Source organism: Brienomyrus brachyistius, chromosome 14, assembly GCF_023856365.1.
Source record: "Brienomyrus brachyistius isolate T26 chromosome 14, BBRACH_0.4, whole genome shotgun sequence".
In the NCBI taxonomy this organism is placed as follows: domain Eukaryota; kingdom Metazoa; phylum Chordata; class Actinopteri; order Osteoglossiformes; family Mormyridae; genus Brienomyrus; species Brienomyrus brachyistius.
This window is the reverse complement of record NC_064546.1, coordinates 23,713,353-23,737,104: the sequence shown is the minus strand read 5'-3', so window position 1 is coordinate 23,737,104 and position 23,752 is coordinate 23,713,353. Positions and strand designations below refer to the sequence as shown.

Here is a 23,752-nt window from a genome sequence, read left to right as displayed (position 1 = left end):
AATTAACTTCCAAAAGAGAACCTAATCCTTTGATTTTTTTTATTTTAAACAAACAGTAAAATACTATCAGCTAGGCCATTAAACCCTCTGTTTAATTAAATAACAAAGGACAAAAAGGCACTGAGAATTAGAATTAACTGATGATATAATTCCAATGCACCAAAAAGGAACCAAAGTCTATAAAGCCATTACAAACGAATGAAAAAGGACAGCACTTGTTTGAAAATAAGACAAGAAAAAGTTTCCCTGGGGTAAATCCTTGCGTGTGTGTGTGTGAACCCAACATCAGCCAATCAGCTGATCCTCCATGAGCCCAAATGTGTGCCCATTATGTAAAGCCCTGCTGTGAGAAACACAAACTTCTGTTAGCACCATGCTAAAGGAGGGGCTCTTAAAAACTGCACAGCATGATTACACAGTGAAATGAGGGGAGCCTGAGGAACGCAAGGGAACCGCACGGCACGTGTACACAGTGAAAAGGCGGGAGCCTGAGGAACGCAAGGAAACCGCGCGGCGTGTGTACACAGTGAAAAGGCGGGAGCCTGAGGAACGCAAGGGAACCGCGCGGCGCGTGTACACAGTGAAAAGGCGGGAGCCTGAGGAACGCAAGGGAACCGCACGGCACGTGTACACAGTGAAAAGGCGGGAGCCTGAGGAACGCAAGGGAACCGCACGGCACGTGTACACAGTGAAAAGGCGGGAGCCTGAGGAACGCAAGGAAACCGCGCGGCGCGTGTACACAGTGAAATGGCGGGAGCTTGAGGAACGCAAGGAAACCGCACAGCGCGTGTACACAGTGAAAAGGCGGGAGCCTGAGGAACGCAAAGAAACCGCGCGGCGCGTGTACACAGTGAAATGGCGGGAGCCTGAGGAACGCAAAGAAACCGCGCGGCGCGTGTACACAGTGAAAAGGCGGGAGCCTGAGGAACGCAAAGAAACCGCGCGGCGCGTGTACACAGTGAAATGGCGGGAGCCTGAGGAACGCAAAGAAACCGCACGCCGCGTGTACACAGTGAAAAGGCGGGAGCCTGAGGAACGCAAAGAAACCGCGCGGCGCGTGTACACAGTGAAATGGCGGGAGCCTGAGGAACGCAAAGAAACCGCGCGGCACGTGTACACAGTGAAAAGGCGGGAGCCTGAGGAACGCAAAGAAACCACACGGCGCGTGTACACAGTGAAATGGCGGGAGTCTGAGGAACGCAAAGAAACCGCACGGCGCGTGTACACAGTGAAATGGCGGGAGTCTGAGGAACGCAAAGAAACCGCACGGCGCGTGTACACAGTGAAATGGCGGGAGCCTGAGGAACGCAAAGAAACCGCGCGGCGCGTGTACACAGTGAAATGGCGGGAGTCTGAGGAACACAAAGAAACCGCACGGCGCGTGTACACAGTGAAATGGCGGGAGCCTGAGGAACGCAAAGAAACCGCGCGGCACGTGTACACAGTGAAAAGGCGGGAGCCTGAGGAACGCAAAGAAACCACGCGGCGCGTGTACACAGTGAAATGGCGGGAGTCTGAGGAACACAAAGAAACCGCGCGGCGCGTGTACACAGTGAAATGGCGGCAGCCTGAGAAACGCAAAGAAACCGCGCGGCGCGTGTACACAGTGAAAAGGCGGGAGCCTGAGGAACGCAAAGAAACCGCACGGCGCGTGTACACAGTGAAAAGGCTGGAGCCTGAGGAACGCAAAGAAACCGCACGGCGCGTGTACACAGTGAAAAGGTGGGAGTCTGAGGAACGCAAAGAAACCGCACGGCGCGTGTACACAGTGAAAAGGTGGGAGTCTGAGGAACGCAAAGAAACCGCGGGGCGCGTGTACACAGTGAAATGGCGGGAGCCTGAGGAACGCAAGGAAACCACACGGCGCGTGTACACAGTGAAATGGCGGGAGCCTGAGAAATGCAAAGAAACCGCGCGGCGCGTGTACACAGTGAAATGGCGGGAGCCTGAGGAACGCAAAGAAACCGCGCGGCACGTGTACACAGTGAAATGGCGGGAGCCTGAGGAGCGCAAAGAAACCGCACGGCGCGTGTACACAGTGAAAAGGCTGGAGCCTGAGGAACGCAAAGAAACCGCACGGCGCGTGTACACAGTGAAAAGGTGGGAGTCTGAGGAACGCAAAGAAACCGCGCGGCGCGTGTACACAGTGAAATGGTGGGAGCCTGAGGAACGCAAGGAAACCACACGGCGCGTGTACACAGTGAAATGGCGGGAGCCTGAGAAATGCAAAGAAACCGCGCGGCGCGTGTACACAGTGAAATGGCGGGAGCCTGAGGAACGCAAAGAAACCGCGCGGCACGTGTACACAGTGACATGGCAGGAGCCTGAGGAGCGCAAATAAACCACGCGGCGCGTGTACACAGTGAAATGGCGGGAGTCTGAGGAACACAAAGAAACCGTGCGGCGCGTGTACACAGTGAAAAGGCGGGAGCCTGAGGAACGCAAGGAAACCGCACGGCGCCTGTACACAGTGAAAAGGCGGGAGCCTGAGGAACGCAAAGAAACCGCACGGCGCGTGTACACAGTGAAATGGCGGGAGCCTGAGGAACGCAAAGAAACCGCGCGGCGCGTGTACACAGTGAAAAGGCGGGAGTCTGAGGAACGCAAAGAAACCGCGCGGCGCATGTACACAGTGAAAAGGCGGGAGCCTGAGGAACGCAAAGAAACCACACGGCGCGTGTACACAGTGAAAAGGCGGCAGCCTGAGGAACGCAAGGAAACCACACGGCGCGTGTACACAGTGAAATGGCGGGAGCCTGAGGAACGCAAGGAAACCACACGGCGCGTGTACACAGTGAAATGGCGGGAGCCTGAGGAACGCAAAGAAACCACGCGGCGCGTGTACACAGTGAAATGGCGGGAGCCTGAGGAACGCAAAGAAACCGCGCGGCGCGTGCACACAGTGAAAAGGCGGGAGCCTGAGGAGCGCAAAGAAACCGCGCGTGTACACAGTGAAATGGCGGGAGTCTGAGGAACGCAAAGAAACCGCGCGGCGCGTGCACACAGTGAAAAGGCGGGAGCCTGAGGAGCGCAAAGAAACCGCGCGTGTACACAGTGAAATGGCGGGAGTCTGAGGAACGCAAACAAACCGCACAGCACTTCACCCATAAAAGAGAGAGGACGGTCACAAAACACATTACAATAAAAAGCCAGGTACAGGCTAAGTCCTTCTTTAGTCCTCTTTTATTAATGTCTGTGTATTCTCACCACAGTCCAAAGGCATCGGGGCAGACGCCACTTGGTGGACAACAGGCCGGTCAAGGTTATGGGAAAGGCTTTGGTGTCTAACCAGGACAGAGTCTCCCTGCGATGACTCGGGAACATCCTCCTTGGTCATGTCCCTCTCAGGACCTGCAGGGAGAAAGAACAAAACATACAACTAATTGACCACTTTTTGCAATGGCGTCTCCAAGCACAGGTAACATGACAATTTTTATTCGCCAAGAAGGGGCCAGCATCTGCTTAGGTTCTAGCAAGTGCGAGACCGATATCCCAGAGGACGACCAACACATGTCTTGGGACAGGTCAGACGGGAGCCAGGGTGTGCTCAAGTCCAGTTCAGAGACATCCAAATGCACATAGGTCCAACCCAGAGGGGAACCATGTCTCACCTACGTCCAGGCCACACTCGCCTTGGGAGTGGGGCCTACATACGTCCATGCAAGAGAAGATTCGAGACGTATATAGGTCCAGGATGCATTCTCTGTAGGACACATTCAGGTTTAGGCCACGCTCATCTTGGGACATACATAAATTCAGGCCAACAAGGTCAGGGATATGGATGCATTGAAAAAAACTACAGATATTAGGCATCAGTAATACAGTAGTTTGCATGCTGGGGAAACAGCATTAGTTCAGCTGAGGTCATACACCTGAATAAACTCATCAAAATGGCCAGCTCCATCACAGGAGTGACTCTGCAACTACTGGAGGCAGTGACAGCCTTAAGTATCAGCCAAATTGGTCAATATTTGAAGCCAGCAGCACTAAGGGCAAAACTACTAAAATAATTCAATTATTGCACTGGATAAGCCATTTTCTGTAGAGGACAAGGGACTTTGTCGACTCATTCACCACTTAGAAGAGGTCTCAAGTAAATGGCAATAAAATATATACACCCACAAAATAAAATAAGTATGTAACCTCGTTGAGTATTTTATGAGTTAACCACCTTGACTGAACCAATGAACAAACCTAACAAACATGAAACCAGATCTTATAAGGAATCTCTTTGTTTCAAAGTTTTCTGCTGCAAGGCAGTACATAAAAGCTATTACAGATCAGTCCTTCTGAGTTGACCCCACTGCATGGCCCCTCTACACAAATACATGTGTTATGTGACCAACTGTGCAAGACCTATCTGGACCTGCATCAGTAACTGAGAAAAGTTCAGAGCACTGACTGGAGTCTTGCTTTTAAATGAAGAATTGAACTCGGTACCATGTGCTTTGTCAATCTGTAGAAGTGGCAAGACATCCTTAGCACTAACTGAGGCATCATCAGGATTTCTCATCTGAATAAACACTTGAATTATGGCTACGACAGCAAGTGCTCCACTAAACTATATGACTCACTTGATCAGAATAAAGCTGGTTGTGAAACTGAAAGCAGCTTTCAAAAAACAGCTACAATTATTCCTGACAAACTACACTATACATGATCATTTATAGGTATATCAGAAGTGGAATGGGGAGATCCACTCAACTCAAGGGGGGAAAAAACTGAACGATTATGTATAGAGAACAAGATAAGCAAGGTAGTTAACAGCGCAAAAGAATGAGTGACTGTCCATACAAAGTTTCTCTCTCTAATACATGCACACAAACAACTGGCACCCCAACTTACTGTTATTCTGACCCAAAGATTCACTATCCTCCATAAAAAAGGATCCAGGGCCCAGCTGTTGGAGTCAAAGAAAACTCAAAATAAGACAGCAAACAGCTGAGCCCCTGCAATATCCCCCTCTACAAACCCTGATCCCCATGTCCCTGGAAACTGCAGTCAGGCTATTTATAGCACAGACATTCATGGTATGGGTATAGTATCCCTACCTCTCTCTCACTGTCACTCTTTTGGACATTCTCGTCTTGAGGCCTCCAAGAATATTACATGCCCTGGACAGAAAACCTTGCAAAATGCACACCAACACACAACACAAACAAACGAGTACTGCGCAAAAGTTTTAGGCAGTCAATGAAAATGTTTAAGACTATTCATTTGAGTAGTAGAAAAGAAAGCACCCATTTATCCTCTTTACACAAAAAAGGAGGGGGGGGGTGTTGTAGGGTGCAGTAATGGCACCAGAAGGGCCAATGTTTGTTTTTGGAACTCCAATGAAACAGGGAGAAGTAACTCAAGTAACTCAAACTTGGGTTTAACCTTTTTAATTACCGGAGTAAAAGTGTACTTCAGGGGCTTTGTTTGAAGTATTTATATTGCAAAACCTCAAGAACCTGCATAATAACCTTTATGGTGCAAACCACCTTCACTAATGGGGCATCGAGGCACCCTGAAACCAGACATAGTGCATACGAAACAGCCAGGCTGTTTGTGCAAAAATACATATATAAATAAATGTAAATGTAGATGCCAGATGTCTGTTTTTACACACTGTAATTTAAATGACGTTTATATTACATATTTCATACACGTTCACAATTTACATAATTCATAATTTAGAATTTATAATGTACATGGTTAAAACTTTACTATGATTTAGTGTCATTGCACTTTAATGATAAAAATAGGTACTGCCACTTTAAGCACGTAGGCGCTTGCCTGTGCGTTGCGCTTAAAAGCGCTTTAGGAGGGATACGGGCTGAGAAGCCAGAAGTTACATGGTTTTCTAACCGTGTTGTCGTGTCTTGTCAGCTGATAGATTCGCGTGTGTACGAATCAGTATTTATTTAGAACCTTTTGACTTGTATATATATGGAATTCATATTTTGTTCGCTAAAATAAAAACTGCAAACGTAAGTCAACGGGAAGCTTTGTTTTTGGATGCTGGAACACGCGCCAGCCACAAAACTCTTCCTTTTGAAATTAGTTTCGGAAATGCCCTACATCTTTAGTCAGAAAACCCGCTGCTTCGTGTGGAAAAGGAGTATTGGAAAGGATACGAGGCGCTTGAATAATGTTAGCAAGGAACCGAAAGTTAGCCGCGCACAGTGGATGGAAGGTAACCAGACCCGTGTGAATGAAAGAAAGTTTTGGTAAACTGCAACTTGCTTTGCTATTTTTGGAAGTTTGCCATAATGGACGATGTTAGTGGACAATTAGCTTGTGGGAAAAGAGTCGAAAATGACAGAGAAGGCTATTGAGGAAAGGCTGTACAGGTTAATTCAAACTAGAAAGGCTAACCTAGGCCACCTAACTGGACAAGCTAATCAGATTGAAAGACTAGTGGAAGATGATGCTAACGTAAACACAGTTAAACATAAATTGCGTTTGGACTATCAAGACTCCTTTGGAGAATTGCGCAAGGTAAATGATAGCTGAGAACAATTAATGGATGTGGAAGAATTTCAGAAGGAACAAAGTTCTTGGTATGAGCCAAATGCAAGTCGTATGCATGGATTTATTCAGCATGTGGAGTTGTGGATAAAAGCAGCTGAGGACCGCTCAGAAGAAGCTAGGCACTGTGACGCAGACCTCCATCCGTCTGACAGCGTCTCTGTTGTGTCTGCATTAAGTAATAAGAGCAGAAAGCGTGGGTCAGCCACAGGGAGCAGTGTCCAATGCTTCCTCAGTGTGCCTTAAAGCAGAAATGGAGAGAGCTACGTCGCTTGCACAGGCAGCAGCTTTCAAACAAAAACCAGCTCTTGAGCATCAAGAAGCTGAATTGAAATCCATTGAAATTAGATTTACAAACTGCTATCGCTGCGTCTGATGCAAAATTAAGAGTTTTTTAGAAAATGAGTGTTCATCACAAGTGAGTCCTGCACATGTAATGAAAATTGAATCTGAATATATTCCATTACCTGTCTGTAATGGATCTACCTTAGAGACATAAACTGATTTATGGAATTGATTGAAAGGGGCTATGCAGTGAAATTGTCCAATGATAAACTGACACACAAAGAAGGGAAAGTGTGGTATATACCACATTACGCTGTATACCATCTTCAAGCAGAAATTAAGAGTTGTGTTTGACTGTGCAGCATCCTATCAGGGCACATCCCTGAACAATCTACTTCTTCAGGGTCCAAACTTGACAAGCAGTCTAATGGGCATCGTGATTCAGATAAGTGCCTGTTGCGTTCATGGCAGACGTGGAAGCAATGTTCCACCAGGTAAAGGTGCCTGAAGAAGACTTTGACTTACTCAGGTTCCTCTGGTGGATAGGCGGTGACTGCAGCCAAGCTTTGACTGAACACAAGATGACTGTGCACTTGTTCGGGGCCACATCCTCACCCAGTTGCACCAGTTTTGATTTGAGGAGGTGTGCTGAAGATCAGAGTGGGCAGTTCAGAGCTGAAGTGGTTCAGACAGTATTACAGAACTTTTATGTTGATGACTGTCTCAAGTCTGTTACTACAGAGGAGGCAGCCATATTAATGTGTCTGGATCTTATGCAAATCTGTGCTAATGGAGCAACCAACGTAAAGTGCTCGACTCGATCCCAAAGTCTGAGCTGGCTACAGAAATGAAAACTTTAGATCTGGACCATGACGAACATGACGAGGACCCTTGGTCTCAACTGATTTGTTGAGTCAGACACGTTCAAATTCAAGATCACCATTAGAGATCGCCCATTCACAAGAAGAGGTCTTCTTTCGGTCATTGGATCAGTCTATGACCCATTAGGCATCTTGTCACCTGTAGTATTGCTAGCAAAGACTATCGTGCAAGAATTGTGCAGATTGAAGATTGGATGGGACGACGACTTACCTGAGCATGTGAAGAAGCGGTGGTTTGACTGGATAGCCAGTCTTCCTGATTTTTGCAACACTTCCCAGTTGCAAGATATCTCAAACCTGAAGAATTTGGAAGTTGTGTATTCGTGCAATTACATCACTTTGCGGATGCGAGTGAGGATGCTTAATTATTAGTCAGCTACCTTCTCCTGCGCAACGCGAACAATGAGTAGCATTGTGTATTCGTGATGGGCAAGTCCAGAGTAGCGTCTCTCAAGTTTCCTACCATTTCCCGTATGGAATTGACCGATGCTACTGTTGCCGTTAAGATGGATGGCATCCTGAAAACATCTACAATTGGATCAATTTTTTGGACTGACAGTATCTCCAGAATGAGACGTTTCCACACATTCTTGGCAAACGGAGTTTCAGCTATTTTGAAGGGCTCTGATGTGGATCAGTGGAGACATGTCAGCACAGACAAGAATCTGGCTGACTGCACCTCTAGAAGGCAAAAAGTAGATGAATTTATGAAGAACACTACTTGGGTATCTGGACCTGAGTTTCTCCGCAGTCCTGTAGAGTTATCCCAGCACTCCATTGAGCCACACGGATATCACAGATGATCCTAAGATCAAAGGGGTCACAGTAAATCGAATAGAAGTGGAAGAGAACATTACTCCATTCAAGAGACCGATCAACTGCTACTCATCATGGATTAAGTTAAAAAGAACTGTGGTGTGGTTCCGGAAGCTTAAAGCCTTATTATGGAATTATTATTATTATCTTTTCAAAAATGAAAAGAGCTGTGTGTGACCAATGCGGAGAACAGCTTAGATCGAGGTCAACATCTGATGCAAAGTCAGATTGACAGTTTCAAGGCGAGCTTTAGGGATACATAACTCGCAGTGGAGGAACTGGATCAAGTAGAACTTGACATAATCAAATTCTGTCAAAGGGAGAAATTCTCAGAAGCAGATTATGAAACGCAGTAGTCACTTGTACAAGCTGAACCCTGTATTACAGGATTATCTGTTGTGAGATGGTAGGAGAATGCGTCGGGCAGCAATACCAGAAAATAGCAAGCAGCCTGTCATCTTGCCCAGAGACTTTTACATTGCCGATAATAGTCCTCCAACAGATACATAAAGAGATTGGGCACAGAGGGCGCAATCACATGCTCTCTGGATTGCACCAGAGGTTTTGGATTCCGAGAGCCAACGCAGCCATCAGAAAGGTCATTGCAAAGTGTGTGACATGTCGCCACTTGCATGGAAAGGTTGGAAAACAACTAATGGCTGATCTTCCACAAGAGTGAGTGATGCCAGATGATCCACCCTTTACCCGAGTTGGTGCAGGTTATTTCGGCCCTTTCAAGGTGAGGCGTGGAAGAACCCTCTTCAAAAGATATGGAGTCATATTCAGTTGTTTAGCCATTCATGCAGTGCACATCAAGCTGGCCTCGTCATTAGACACAGATTAGTGCATAAATGCAATCCGGCACTTCATAGCATGAAGAGGACAAGTGAAGGAGATTCGCTCAGATAACGGGACGAATTTTGTTGCTGCCAATCGTGAGCTGAAGGCAGCCATTGCTGATTGGAACACCTCAGAGTTTCAGCATTTGTTCCACCTGCATGGAATTAGGTGGACATTCAACCCTCCTACTGCATCTCATTACGGTGGAGCATGGGAAAGGTTGATAAGATCAAGCAGAAAGGTGCTGAATTCCACTGCAAAAGAGCAAATTCTCGATGAGAAAGGCCTTCATATGTGAGTCTTATGTGAGGCAGAGTCGATCATCAACAGCCGGACAATCACTAAGAATGATTTGGAGGCTCTGACATCTAATCTGCTGTTGTTGAAAACACCATTGTTGCCTCCAGGATTGTTTGACCAGGACGACTTCTATTCACGGTGCAGATGGAAACAGGTGCAATACATGTCTAGTTTATTCTGGAAGAGATGGACTAAAGAGTATCTACCTCAACATGTTGGACAGACCCATTACGAAGATTTGTCTGCTCGTGGAATATGACTGGGCTAGTGGTAAAGATTGAGTTCCAACGATAAGCCATGTGCTAGTAAACACTGACTTTCTTTGTCTTTTTCTCTTCATTCTTTTTTTTTTGGAAATGGACTGATAATGGACTTTATATCCTTTTGAAAAGTTGAATGACAAAGCAATGGACATTAAGTGTGTTTATTAATAGCATCTTTGTCATGTGAGAAATTTTTATATTTCTTAATGTGGATACTGTTCATATTGTGCATAGTGAAGGGAAATACGGTAATTGTTCTAAGATGTTTGTTATTAGAACAATTAGGGGATGGTTATGTAGGTGCCAGATGTCTGTTTTTAAACACTGGAATTTAAATGAAGTTTATATTACATAATTTAGTATTTATAATGTACATGGTTAACACTTGGATTTAGTGTCATTGCACTTTAATGATAAAAATAGGTACTGCCACTTTAAGCACTTCGGGGCAATGGCTGTGCATTGTGCTTGATAACGCTTTAGGAGGGATACGGGCTGAAAAGCCTGGAGTCACATGGTTTTCTGACCGTGTCATCGTCGTGTCCTGTCGGCTTATACAGATGTAGTCACTTGAATTTTCCAGTTTCCATGATGGGGCCTTGGCTGGCCCATGACAGGTCCCTGCTGGGGGTCACAATGACATGTGAATGTGTCTAGGGCTACAACATTTCATCGAATAACTCGATTACAAAAAATCCTCGATGCAAATTCTTTGCTTCAGTGCTTTGTGTAATCCGTATGACTATGTACTGCTTAGTGATCACCGTGTTTCACTCGGAGGATTATTACTGTCGCACAGTGTACTTGTGTTGCAAAAGACGAGAGAAAGACGAAAAATGTCTAAAATTTGGAACCATTTCAAACAAAAGAAAAGCGAAAATACTGTACTGTGTGTCCATTGTAAAACCGAATTAGCTTACCACAATAGCACAACGTCAATGATTCAACATCTCAACAGAAAGCACCCAGTCTATGCATCCAGTCCACAGAGCGGAACCAATACAAGGTAAGCGCGAGCGTTTCACTCACATTTGCGGCTAAAATAAACCTGCGATAGAAACGTATCTATGGGCATATGTGCGAACAAAAAAGTATAGCAAGATTCAGTCCAAGCAGCCCCTATTTTTCAACAAAAACACTGATAACACAACAGCAGTGAAAATGATGCTGTTTAACAAATGATGTATGTTTAACATAGAGCTGGAGCCTGTCTATACACAAAGAGCAAAGAGACTTCACCATCTCTGTAATGGAACTGTCATGCCCGGCTCGTCCGCTCCTCGTGTGTGCCACGCCCCCTGATTACCCACGTGTACTTCCCTGATCGTCTCCAGCTTTGTCCGCTTTCTTTGATTAGTCTTCGTGTATTTAAGTCCTGGTCTGACCTGTTCCCCTTGTCCGTCATTGTAGTTAGTTGTGGATTCAATGTGGTCTGGTGTTGGTATCCTGCCTGTTCCTAGTTTCCCTAATAAACCCTGAGTTTTGCCCCGATTTCGCCTTGCCTGCCTGTTCCATACCAGCCAACCCTCACGATCGCCGCTCAGCACGCCCGCGATCGTGACAGGAACACTCAGGTGGAGTGAAGGAAAACAGCAGCAGTGCTTGTAATCGCTACTAAACCTTTACTGGTAAAGAGCTGCCGAGAGTCCTTAACCAAACCAGCTGTTCACCAAGCAGAAAGGTGAAGAAAAGCGATGTTTTCAGCTGCTCCCATCCACCGCCATTTGTCTTCCACAGCAGCAAAGCTACAATAAAGCTGTACAAGTTAAAATAGAAGCTGTTTGTATGCAGATAAACTGTTAGCTTAGTTTGACACAATATTTAAATTTGGCAACTTGCAGCAGGCTGAAAGCAGCTGTCACACTTTCTCGCAGTGATACCTACATTACACAAAGACGATGGAATAATGAAGCAGCACTAGATAGATTGGGATTTTTTGTCATAGTACTAGACACAAAAAGAGGAACAGAAAAGAAACACAGCATAATAAGTATTTACTGTAACCCTTTGGAGGCCTCTCACCCACGATCAAAGTAGTCTGACATGCCTTGACATTTTAGTTTTTCTGAATTGCTAAAACACATTTCCTAAAATCTCCTCCTCTTTAATCAAACCACTAAGCACAAACCCTAAAATTCAAGCTAAACTAACAAAACCTTACACTTGTCTTGCAAAATCAATCTTCTGAAAACTATATTATCTTTGCTCAAAACTAAACACCACTTTCAGATCATGCATCAAGCCAGTCGGTTAAATAAACACTACTGAACAATCATTACACACTACAGCAAAGAAATTAAAAAACTCTTGTTGGCATGTATATTAGAAATTGCAAGATTATAGTAAAAAAAAAAAAAAAAAGTATGGTCGTCTACCAAAAATATTTGTATACTGTACAATTATGACTGATAACTGTTAACTGGTAACGTTTGCCGTATTCAGTTCTCCAGAAAAGTTACTGTAAAGGACAAAGCCAAAAAGTAAGCAAATAGGCATGTTACAGTAAAATTGTGCAACTGCCAAGCCAGAGTCACGGAAGTATATTCATTCTGCCTCATCACCATGTCTCAGGGCTGGGACTAGCGATGCTATCCCTTGTTGCGCGATGCAGAAAGAATCCTCTGTGTGGCCCATTTGTACCTTGATGTTGAAATTCAGCTCCTATTCACCTATGACACGTATTCTATGTTCTAGTCACTCTTTGGCTTCTTCAAATGTTTAGAAATGTGTATGAACAGTTTTGAGTCATTGTGTTTAAATGACTACTGTGTGCTGGCTGCGCTTAACTTCTGCAGCCTGTGTTTTCTATTTTGCCTCAAAGTTCACCAAAGCACAAAATGTATTTTGATGAATGAGAATGTGTTTCGAGATTGACTGTGATCTGCAAGTTGTGTCTAACTATGTGACCGTGGTTTAAAGTTTTGCCAGACAAGTGACTGATTCAGTAAATGACTTTTGGCAATTGGCAGATTTGTTCCCAGAATGATTTTTAATATTTCAACAATGTTGGATGCCAAGATATTTCTCCAGAGCAGTGCCAAGGTTGGATCAGGCACGTGAAGAGATACTACCCTAGATTCTACTCTCTTATCAATCAGAAGAAACTGTAAGACACAATACTAGCCTTTTTACAATTTATAACATGCAACGGATTAAACGTTGAGGAATAAAATGTGCAATCAAATTATATTACAGGAATAATACAAAACAATAAATGAATATTAGAACAACAAATTGTCATTCCTGGTCAAGATGCCAAGCTTCAAAACAGTTCCTGTCTGGTTGAAGGCAGAGATAGAAAACACATGCTTTGCAATTTCAAGGGGTTTTTGTATGTACTGTATAATAGCATTGCGCTGGATTAGAATGCACTTGCATGATCGCTAGCCAAGTACCTAGCCCTGTTTGTCTCTGGTGTTCAGATGTGTCTTCAGTTTACCTTAACTCCAACCAGTTATTCGGCTAAGCAAGAAATCCTGCTTTGAGAAATACCCCCAATCTCAACCCTATTTAAAATTTGTGGGTTATGCTTAAAAGCCGGGTCCGTGCCAGGAACCCAGCTAGTTTAAATTAACTAGAAATTCTGCAAAGAAGAGTGGTCAAATATTCAGCCAGAATTATGCCAGAAGCTTGCTAATGGCTACCAAAAGATTCTGGTTGATACCTGTTGCACTTGTGTGTGTGTGTGAACTTGAGATCACAACTAAAATGTGTTTTCGTAAAGAAAGCGCCATCTCATGGTAACACCCTGCAAGTGAATAACTGGGCGGGTTTAGACGAGAATTATGCACACCCCAAGGAGGAGGGGGGGTTACTCCCTTTTGAGGTAGCTGCATCTGTAGATTTGTGTGTCCATGAGTCAGTATTTATTTCAACCCTTTGACTTGTATGTATATGGAATTCATATCTTATTTATCTTGTTCGTTAAAATAAAAATTGCAAACTTAAGTCAAGGGGAAGATTTGTTTTTGGATACTGAAACATGCGTCAGCCACAAGACTCCTATTCCTTTTGAAATTAGTTTCGGAAATACCCTACAACAAATATAATATAATAAGAAGTGCAGGGATGTAAGGAGGCCTTTGTCTGGAGTTTCACAAAACAAGCTTGAATAAAGAGGATAAACAGGTGCTTTCTTCTAGTAAACTCTAAATGTTCCCTGTCTTTTGGAGTTCAATGGGCAGCTTTGGGTTTATACCAGTTCAAAGGCATTTTTTCTTTCTGTTTGTCGGTTCACACGCACCAGCCATTTAGTTCAGCACAGGCTGTGTTTCATGTAAAGTGAAACTCAAACAGCACTAACAAAATAATTATTAAATACCTTTAAAAGAGTATAGAAATTCAAAGTATGCTTGCACTATAGTTGACGTTTTATTAGAAAAATAAGTGACAAAAGTCTGTAATATAATGTTTTTAAACGCAACTTGGGGCTGAAAAGTGAAAAGTTTATTTTATTGTAGAGCCATCCAAATGTCTGCGAGATTGCCCGTAGGTGTGAATGTGTGTGTGTGTGAATGGTATGTGTGCTCTGCGATGGGCTGGCACTCCGTCTGCCTTGCACCCGTAGCTTTCTAGAATTGGCATCTGTGACCATGCATAGGACAAGCAGGTACAGAAAACTGATCGATGGAGTCGTCCAAATATACCCCAACTAATGATGACTCACGTCGAAGTTCAGCAAAGATTTTTAACGATTATCTATACCAGGGAGTTTATTTTTATGATCTATGGCATGTACTTAAACTGAATCACTGGCGAATAAATAAATATAAAAATAAAGTGACTCATAACTACAACACCAGAGGCAAGGACGTAAATCCAGACTCATAAAACAAGGGGTTCATGCTAAAGTAACCCCAACCTTGCAACATGTTAAAACATGAAGTCCCGCCCAAAGCCACTCAAGTCCAATCAAATTTCAGCTCTCTGTGACACTGGGACAAAATCCACCAATGGAGAGCGTGGAAGGCGTGTTCGACGGCACAGCCGCTTCAGGAGGCTGAGTAAACGAGACTACGATACAGGACCCATGCGCCTATATTAATGCCGCGGAGAAAACATTTATTGCGGAACTACAGAACTCGCACAAACTGCACATCCTCTAAAAATCGGCAGAAAAAATAACAGAAAAAAAATACAGCAGCAAAAACTCGTTTCGTAACATGGAGATATCGGTAAATCTAGCAGTACCTTCTAGCATTGTAACAAGCCGACTGATACGTACAGCACATCTAATCTCAATCACTTTGAAATAAACTTGAATGGCATTTAATTCAAACGAGGTTAAACAGACATTTTCTGTACGTTGAGGGGGAATCACAACGGAAAAAATGCGATGACAGCCGGCTGCAGTCCTCAGAACGTTACGGAGACGCCGGCACCTAACCAGTCTCCAAATCATCGTAAATAAAGTGAAAAAATACACACCATCACTTTTAAAGTATTTATTTTTAATCCCCAAAAGCTACACAGGTGGAAGGTGGTTTTACGTCAAGGGCGACTGAATATCGTTTATACCCGTGTCAGTATATCGCGTCGTTTCTACTCCTGGAAATATTATTACATTACGCCATTGCTAATGATTAAACTGTATATTTAAATAATAAACTAGCTAGCTTACTATGTAGCCGTACTGGTAGCCTGACAGCTTAGCTGCCTAGGACTAGCAAGGTGTTCGCCTTCCGCCGATGGAACGGTGGGGGCGCATTTTAATGACTGTCAAAAAAAAAATAAAAACACATTTCAATTAAGTACACCATTTGCATACATTTCACACATATTTTACAGTACCTCCTCCCAGGTGCGAAAGAAGACCCCAGTATACGCGTCGTTTGAGCCGGCTGGGAAATGCGAGCAACCATAATGATTTACGTACGAGGTGAAGTGCGGCCGCTTCCGACACGCGACGTGTCGTCACGAGGCGCGCAGCACCGCAGATGGGGGCGGGGTGGCGAGCGACACTTGTGTTCCTATTATTACTGTTGTGAAATCTATTACATATAATAAATAATCGTGATAAATATTTTGTATATATTGCCATCATACGCCATATTATATCTGCTTACTATTTGTTATGTCACCTATGTACAGTATATAAGTAAACACACACACATTCATCTAATTTGAAATGCTTTGAAACGCAATATTGACCCAGAAGTAGTTAAAGCCACAGTTGCTTTATATTATATTACTCGCTCAATGTAGTGGGTTACTATATATCTTTGGATCCATGTGTTGCACTACAGTTTTTATTTTGTTTTATTTTCATTGATTATGGTGCCATTACTGCATCCTACATAGCAAGTGGAATGATTTGCAGCCATGTCTAACACATCGCTAGGATTTTGGGTATGCCTGTCCCTTGAGCACTGACCTATAACTCAAATGTAATAGCTTTATATGGTTGTATAAATTTTATACGCCATATAAATGCAATCCATTCACCATTTGTCCTGAAGTATGCCCTCATATGCACGGCTGGCAGTGTAGCTGTGGCAGACCCTCAGAATGAAAATATTGTTAGTTTGCCCTCCTGTTGTGATGCTGCAGCTTTGGATTTTGCTCTATAAATTTGCTACGTAAGGCACTGTGCATTAAAAAGATACAAAAAGATCTCACTGTATGTTTCATATGAAGTCATAACATATGGCAGAAAGATAGACATGTCAGACACAATTAGGTCATAAATGACACATAGACGCCTCCCTTTTTGTCAAAGGTGAAACTGAATAATATCTACTCCATATACCATGATGAATGGCAACCAGCAAGCTAGCCACGAATTCTACTAGAGCACGTCTCAAATTTCAGGCTTCAGCAGCCTGCTGTCCCTCCATTATAAATATATACTGCTGAACAAACAGTTCATCTACAGAGGATTTTGGTGGAATGGTTATCAATATGCCTGACTAGTGTCACAGGCTCAGGACTGCTGTTTTATTCCAGATACTCCTTGTGTCATCTGTTCCATACTCTGCCTGCTTTGGGCTCATGTGCCTGATGGTTATAGATATGAGAGTGTGTGAAATGCGAGTTGGCTGCCAGTAAGGCCAGACAAAGAGAAGACCATTTATGTAAATTCTGAGGCGCAGGTGAGTAACAATGGAAAACTGAAATAAGATCTTTAAACATGCCAGAATGGAGAGCATTACGTGCATTCACGGTCACAGCAGTGGTGACCTGGAATTTACCCAAGCGCAGATCGAATAAACTGTTGTGCTACAATTGTTTTACAATGCACGGACATAACATTCACCATATATGGCATTTTATGAAAATGACAAACATATTGACATCAGATGAGCATCATCATTTAAAAACAAAAGACAAAGTTTCTAGATACCTTAATTCTATGCGTGAAACAATAAGGCAACAGCAGCTAGGATTCCCACAGGTAATTATGCCGCTGTACCCTGCAGCCTCGCTTTTGTTCACATTCATGCCAGAAAAGTTGCTCAAATGTACGCAGTCACCTCCCTTCCTGCCTTTGAAAGGGCGAGCTGGCCAGGGCTCCTGCCGCATTCTGTCACATGTATCGCTCCGTACGGCGCGCCATGCCTGCTCTCTGGCTTACTTCTCCCTTGGGGGTTTCCTTGCTGCTGGGACTGGGAGGCTGCGCTAACGTCTGCGAGTCAACCTGTGGGGCAGTGGCGCCTGGGGACGTCCTGATCGGGGTCCTTAGCTCCTGCTACGCTTCTGTGGAGGCTCTGAATGAACGGACACAACCACAGCGCTTCAACTGCACAGAGTGAGAGGAGAAGAGGCTGACGTTAGGATATTATATCATACATAGGATATTATGCTAACGCAATTAACAGAATTAACTTCAGTCTAGTTATACATATGTTCTCATTGCTTGGTATTACTGGTGTTTTTTAGTTGTAGAATATGCTGAATATGTTTTGTCTTTTTGCAGTTTTAATCTGTTTTCTTTTGTGCGGTCACTGGCTGTCATCCACACCATCGAAACAATCAATGACTCCGGCTTCCTTCCCGGAGTGCGGATCGGATACATGGTCTGTGACACGTGTTCTAACCCCAATAAAGCCCTCCAAGCCTCTGAGTACCTGCTGTCCAGCAGTGGCACGCTGCAGATTGAATGTGACCCCACTGAGCGTCCTCCGGTCAAAGCTGTAATTGGTGCTCGCTTCTCAGAGGTGTCCATTACTGTGGCTAGGCTCCTAGGTCTTTATATGGTTCCACAGGTGAGTCACACGCAGCTTATTGGGACTTGTGTTGAAGGATATTAATCATGGCCCTTATTGATTGACTGGGATTGGGCACTGACTTCCTCTGCTTGCTTGTGGCGGATGGGCTCCCCCTTTGGGTCTGGTTAGGGTCAGGGCTGTGTAGTGCTGTGAAAATGCAATTTATGAATAATTGAACTGAATTGATATTTTCTCTGCATGTTTCATCCAAACAGATTAGCACATCATCTTCTGCAGCAATCCTGAGCGACAAGTTGCGCTTCCCGTCCTTCCTGCGCACGGTGCCTAGCGACGTGCACCAGACCCGAGCCTTGGCCAAACTCATGTCCTTCTTTAGCTGGGACTGGATCGGCGTAGTGTATGGAGATGACGATTACGGCAAGGCAGCCCTCCAGAGCTTCTTGCTGGATTCCGAGATGGAAAGCATTTGCGTGGCATATCAGCAGGTGTTGCCGCACTACTTACATTACGGTGACTGTGATGGGCGGATCATAGAGGTGGCGGAGAAGATCAGGTCTTCAGCAGCCCAGGTGGTGCTCCTTATCCTGAAGGAGGAGCTGGTCATGAAGCTCTTTGCTGAGATGATCCGTACTAACACTACCAGAATCTGGATAGCCAGTGACATCTGGTCCATGTCTCGACTTTTAGCCAGCATGCCAGGAATCAACAACGTGGGAGATATCTTTGGATTTAGCTTCATGACAGGACCAAACCCAGGATTCAGTGACTTCCTTCAGAACCTAAAGCCAGAGCCAGGATCAGTAAACCATTTTATCGAGGAGTACAAGAACCTGAGGTTCGGCTGTACCCCTGAGATACTCGAGTATAGAAAATGTCTCGCAAACAATGCCTCAGATTCATGCCCTGCACCTGCTCCCCTCAGTTTTACATCCCCCAGTGCCTGCAACATTACTGACCCTCAGGAAGCTAATGATGACTTCTTGATAAGTGCTGTTGATCGCACTGTAACCTATGGTGAGAGATTGGCTACCTGGTCCATTGCTCATGGCCTGCAGAAAGTCCTGAATTGCAATGAGATTGTGTGTCCTGGTGAGAGAAACTTTCCCCCTTGGAAGGTATGAAGACACAATTATAACTAAACAAGACTTTATTTGTCTGCTGCTTTTAGTTCGATTTACTCGTAAATATGTTATTTTTTCCATTTCTTAATGTATGTTTGCTTTCTGATTTATTCGAACATTTTGCATCTTGTAACGTGCATAATTTTATGTTCTGCTTGGATATGCCTTTCAGCTTCTGCAAGAAATTAAAAAAATCAATTTTACAATCGACAGCCGTCAGTTTTACTATGACCAGTCGGGCGACGCAGTGAATGGCTATGACCTGATTAACTGGATGAGAGATGGAGACGGCAGAAATTTTACGGTAGTTGGGCGGTACATTCCAAACCAGGGCAATGTGGATGTCAGTGTGAATGAAATCGACTGGCATACCACAAATAACACGGTTTGTAATATTCACACTTCACACTCCCAATTGAAACCTCCATGGTTATGAAAAAATCTGTCAATTTGTAAACAGTGTTCCTTTCCTGCTTAGGTCCCAGAGTCCAAATGCTCACCATCCTGTCCCCATGGAACATTTAAGAAGGTTTTGAACATATCCTGCTGCTTTAACTGCACACAGTGTGAGGAAGGAACCTACTCTGATGCCTACAGTAAGTGTGACAAGAGCTCATTGATCATATCTGTTTTTCATACTGATAGGATTCCTTCCCATTTAATGTCTGTATCCACGTGCTAAATGCAAAAATGCTAATCTTCGATTTCTCTGCATGTTTCCTACAGACCTTGATACTTGTCTAAATTGCCCTATTGACACATGGTCATTGAAGGGCTGGGTCAAATGCCACCGCAGATCAGAAAACTTCTTCAGCTGGTCTGAGCCTTTTGGTATTGTATTGCTTACGATTGTGGGCTTGGGGGTCTTGATGCTGCTGGTGGTCCTCGTTATTTTTCTAGTAGCCCGAGACAGCCCTGCCGTGAAGGTGGCTGGAGGGAATCTCTGCTACGTCATGATGGCGGGCTTGCTCGTCAGCTTTGTAGGGGTGATCTTCTTCATGCTGAAGCCCACCGATGCCATCTGCCAGATTCGTCAGACCATGTATGGTATGGGCTTCACGCTCTGCGTGTCCTGCATCCTGATCAAGGCGTTTCGTACCTTCCTCGCCTTCCTCTTTGACCTGCACCAGCAGCATAATCTGAAAAAGCTCTACAAGCCCATCATAATCATCGTCCTGTTTACCATAATCCAAGGCTTCATCTGCATCTTCTGGCTGGTGTTTGACTCACCCAGGTTGGACTCCATCACTTCCAACCAAAGCATGGAGATCCAGCTGCAGTGTATCGAGGGCTCTGGCGTGGGCTTCGGTGTCATGCTCAGCTACATCGGCCTCCTGGCCTTCATCTGCTTCCTCCTGGCCTTCAAGGGTAGGAAGGTCCCTCATCGGTTCAACGAGACTGGCTACATCATCTTCAGCATGCTGATATACCTGTTTGTCTGGGTCTGTTTCATCCCCATCTATATCACTAAGAATCAACAGCGTTCAGCCGTCCAGGCCTCAGCCATCGTGGTCTCCAACTACGGGATCATTTTCTGCCACTTCTTCCCAAAGTGCTACATGATCCTTTGCAAGAAGAAGCAAGACCTCAGCCCCCAGGCATACCTGGACAAAATACGTATCTTCTCCATCACGAGCAGTAATCTGGCAGTTGCTCGTGCATCTGTAGACTCTGGGAATGGTGACATGGAGTCAGTATCTACACCAAATTCCATGAGCTCCGAAGTGATTACAGCATCTGTATCCACAATGGCCACATGCCACAGTAAAGACCTTCTTATTACAGAATCCTTGACCTATCTGAGGAGAAGGCTCAGGAGTTCCTCTATTTAAAAGCAACATTGTGCCTTTGTAAGTTATGCAAACAGACAAGGTATGCCTATGCAAACAAACAAAATTATGAACACATTTCTGCTGAACTGAACAGTGCATAGTTTATGTATTTTTGTTAGACAGTCAAGGAAAACAGAGTTTGAATGATCTTAATGTTTGTGTAAAACTGTGATATGATGTGTGTCAACATGTGACAGCTTGGAATTTTCAAAACATCTCCTAATATCACCCCAGTGTTAGCAATGCCCATCAGATATACCCATGTGTTTGTTAAATCACGCACTAACCTACCATTTTTGGCTAATCAGTACCCCATCAAGTTATTTAACCAATTATGTTTATTAATTTAGTGAGCTGCTTGTGAAATTTTAACAATGTGGAATTGCTGGGATGACCCTAAGGAGAGGTTTGAGAACCAGAGCAGTGATCCTCCATGAAAAGGAACAAGTCACTCCTTGGCGAGTCAAGTCTTGAGTCAAAACATTACAAGCCAAAGTCAATTCTCAAGCCATCTGCCCTCATGTCCAAGTCTTTCCATCATTTTTGCTGTTGAGCCACAGGTCATCATATTTGTGACTCGAGCTGGGAGTCACCTAACTTGAGTCCCTACCTATATAAGTTTAACTTCAGTGATTAAAACTTTCTTCTTTTTTTTTTTTACAAGTCTTTCCATCAGTTATATCGAGTCGAGTCACTTGTCATCATATTTGTGACTTGAGTCTGAGTTGATAATGAAACATCTGTAAATACCTGTCATTAAAGATTTTTATGTAAATATAAATATATTTCCATGAGTATGCAGTGTGCCTGTGAAAATCATCTATGAATCTGTTTTTTGGCGTAAAATGCTTTGTGCCATTTCAGAAGATATATGTGTTTATATCTGTGCATGTAAATTGTATCTATATATATTTCGTGTCAAATGTCTTATATAATGTTTATACTAGGACTATTTTCTATGGGTCCAGAGATGTCACGTAGGTTTTGATTCCTTTCGTGCAACGGGTAGTTCCACCAACCTAGTAACACTTCTGTATTACTGCATTATAATGTTTTATTAAACATGTCAATACAAAAACCTGTGTGAGTTTTTACTCGTGAATAAGCAGTTTCATGGCCTGTCCATCCCCCCATATGACCGACAGGGGGCGCTGCTGGTCCTCTGCACCACTTCTGATTTCCCCCAGGTCTGTCTCTCTCTCGTTATCCCCAACTCTCTTGCGCTAACCATCCTCACCTGCGCCAGTCCTGTATGTAAGTGCTTCCCAGTCCTGTGTTCAATGCGGTCGTTGAAGTTAGTCCTTACGTTGCCTATACCCTTCCCAATATAAGACGTCCCCTTTGACCCCAATAACCCCCCACCCATTTGTTCTCCTAACACCACCTAACATTCTCATCAGCATAATTTTCCTTGGTTTTCAAAACGCACGCGCCTGTCTGTTGACGGTTTCTATGGTAACTAAACGGACTTGCCTTTTCCCGTGAGGCTTGACCAGTCGTTCTATTCTTATAGGGACTATATTTAAGAGCACATTGAAACTTTAAATTCTAATTGAAATGATTTTCTTCTGAAAAGTTAACCGTGGCTAGTTTATTGGAGGCGTGCGGTTATCCAGAAATCCTCGACTTACACTTGCTGTACGATTGGCGATCTCACACTTGCGCTTGGTTATAAATGTCATATTGTGGGTAGTATTATTAAATTCTCGGTCATCCTTTACTTAATTATTTTTGATCCACTACACGTAAAATTGTCACGGATTTTATTATTTTTTTTAAGCTGGACTCGACTGCAGTCGTTCTTACAGAATTTATTACAAACATGAGCACTTGCTCAGTTTTAATAAATAAACACAGGTTGCTGAGATGTTACTAGTGCCTTAATTTGTTAGGATCGCAATCCAGTCACCAGCATTTCGTGTATTTTAATCCCCCAAAACTCGTCTGGGCAGTGAAACATGAAAAGCGACAGCGGTTCACCCGTTTCGACCAGCAGTGCGGTGCTTCTCTACATACATAGTCCATGTGTTACTCAACAGTAACCGAGAACTTTGACTCATTAATTGACTCATTCATCTTTAATTACAGATAATCACTTATTTACATGTTAAAAGTCGATGGGATCAACCAAGAAGAGTATGATGGTGCTGTGCTACGATACAAAGAAATTCTACTTAATTACATTTTAGTTTTTTTTAATAAAAACCAAACAACTCATCGTGCTAATTAATTTTAATGCTAATTTGCTATTGGTACAGATGTTATAATAACAGTATATGTCAAGGTGTAAAATGGCTAAAGTTCATTGCAGGGCACACTCACACATCATTCACACAGAAATGCATGCATACCTATGGACAATTTGGTAACCCAGGTCCCAGAGGTAACCACTGCACCAGTGCCCCCCCCCCCCCCCCCCCCCCCCCCCCCCCCCCCCCAAAATAAATGTCCCACCTGCGAAACAAATGTTTCTGGTGACAAACTTGTACTTTTTCTGATCTTCATTAGTGAAGATCAAATGATCATTCATTTTACACAAATAAACTAATTTCAGTAGTAAAAGCCAAATTAGCATTAGTCAAATACTAGTGAAATTGGGGCAGCATGTGTACCTGTAATCAGAAGGTCGCAGGTTCAAACCCAGCCTCAGCCTGTGGGTCCTTGAGCAAGGCCCTTAACCCCCAGCTCTCTGGGCGCTGCTACAGGTGGCAGCCCTTCGCAGACAACTTCCTC

The 23,752-nt window shown here is 44.0% G+C and overlaps 2 protein-coding genes across 5 annotated transcripts in view; one reads left to right on the top strand and one right to left on the bottom strand.

Moving 5' to 3' along the window:
* The window catches only part of LOC125707153 (CAP-Gly domain-containing linker protein 4-like), a 35,172-nt gene extending 19,365 nt beyond the window's left edge, over positions 1 to 15,807 (bottom strand). Inside the window, exons 1-2 of one of the 2 annotated variants that reach the window (XM_048974093.1) lie at positions 15,689 to 15,807; positions 3,208 to 3,351 (exon numbers count right to left, since the gene is read on the bottom strand). In XM_048974093.1, the coding sequence (XP_048830050.1) occupies positions 3,208 to 3,337 (130 nt within the window). In that variant the 5' untranslated portion in view covers positions 3,338 to 3,351; positions 15,689 to 15,807. Of the gene's footprint in view, positions 1 to 3,207; positions 3,352 to 4,845; positions 4,968 to 15,688 lie in introns of those variants that run through there. The other variant, XM_048974092.1, reaches the window with a different exon arrangement.
* A 1,300-nt stretch (positions 15,808 to 17,107) lies between these two features.
* Positions 17,108 to 22,212, top strand: LOC125708041 (G-protein coupled receptor family C group 6 member A-like). 3 transcript variants are annotated; one of them, XM_048975523.1, is made up of 7 exons: positions 17,108 to 17,645; positions 17,814 to 18,102; positions 18,321 to 18,901; positions 18,989 to 19,181; positions 19,360 to 19,572; positions 19,666 to 19,783; positions 19,914 to 22,212. In XM_048975523.1, the coding sequence occupies exons 1-7, from the start codon at positions 17,428 to 17,430 to the stop codon at positions 21,017 to 21,019; spliced, it is 2,718 nt and encodes a 905-aa protein (XP_048831480.1). In that variant the 5' UTR covers positions 17,108 to 17,427; the 3' UTR covers positions 21,020 to 22,212. The 3 variants fall into 3 exon arrangements, with proteins under 3 accessions (XP_048831480.1, XP_048831481.1, XP_048831479.1); XM_048975524.1 differs by having other exon boundaries at positions 18,321 to 19,181; positions 19,914 to 20,555; positions 20,660 to 20,949; XM_048975522.1 differs by having other exon boundaries at positions 18,321 to 19,181.
* Positions 22,213 to 23,752: the final 1,540 nt, after the last annotated feature.

What these genes read in the sequence shown, in the direction of transcription:
- LOC125708041 (XM_048975522.1), top strand. Translation starts at nt 17,428, where the DNA reads ATGTATCGCTCCGTACGGCGCGCCATGCCTGCTCTCTGGCTTACTTCT. An exon ending in CAGCGCTTCAACTGCACAGA is followed by an intron (nt 17,646 to 17,813) that starts GTGAGAGGAGAA and finishes GTCTTTTTGCAG; the next exon opens with TTTTAATCTGTTTTCTTTTG. An exon ending in GGCATACCACAAATAACACG is followed by an intron (nt 19,573 to 19,665) that starts GTTTGTAATATT and finishes TTTCCTGCTTAG; the next exon opens with GTCCCAGAGTCCAAATGCTC.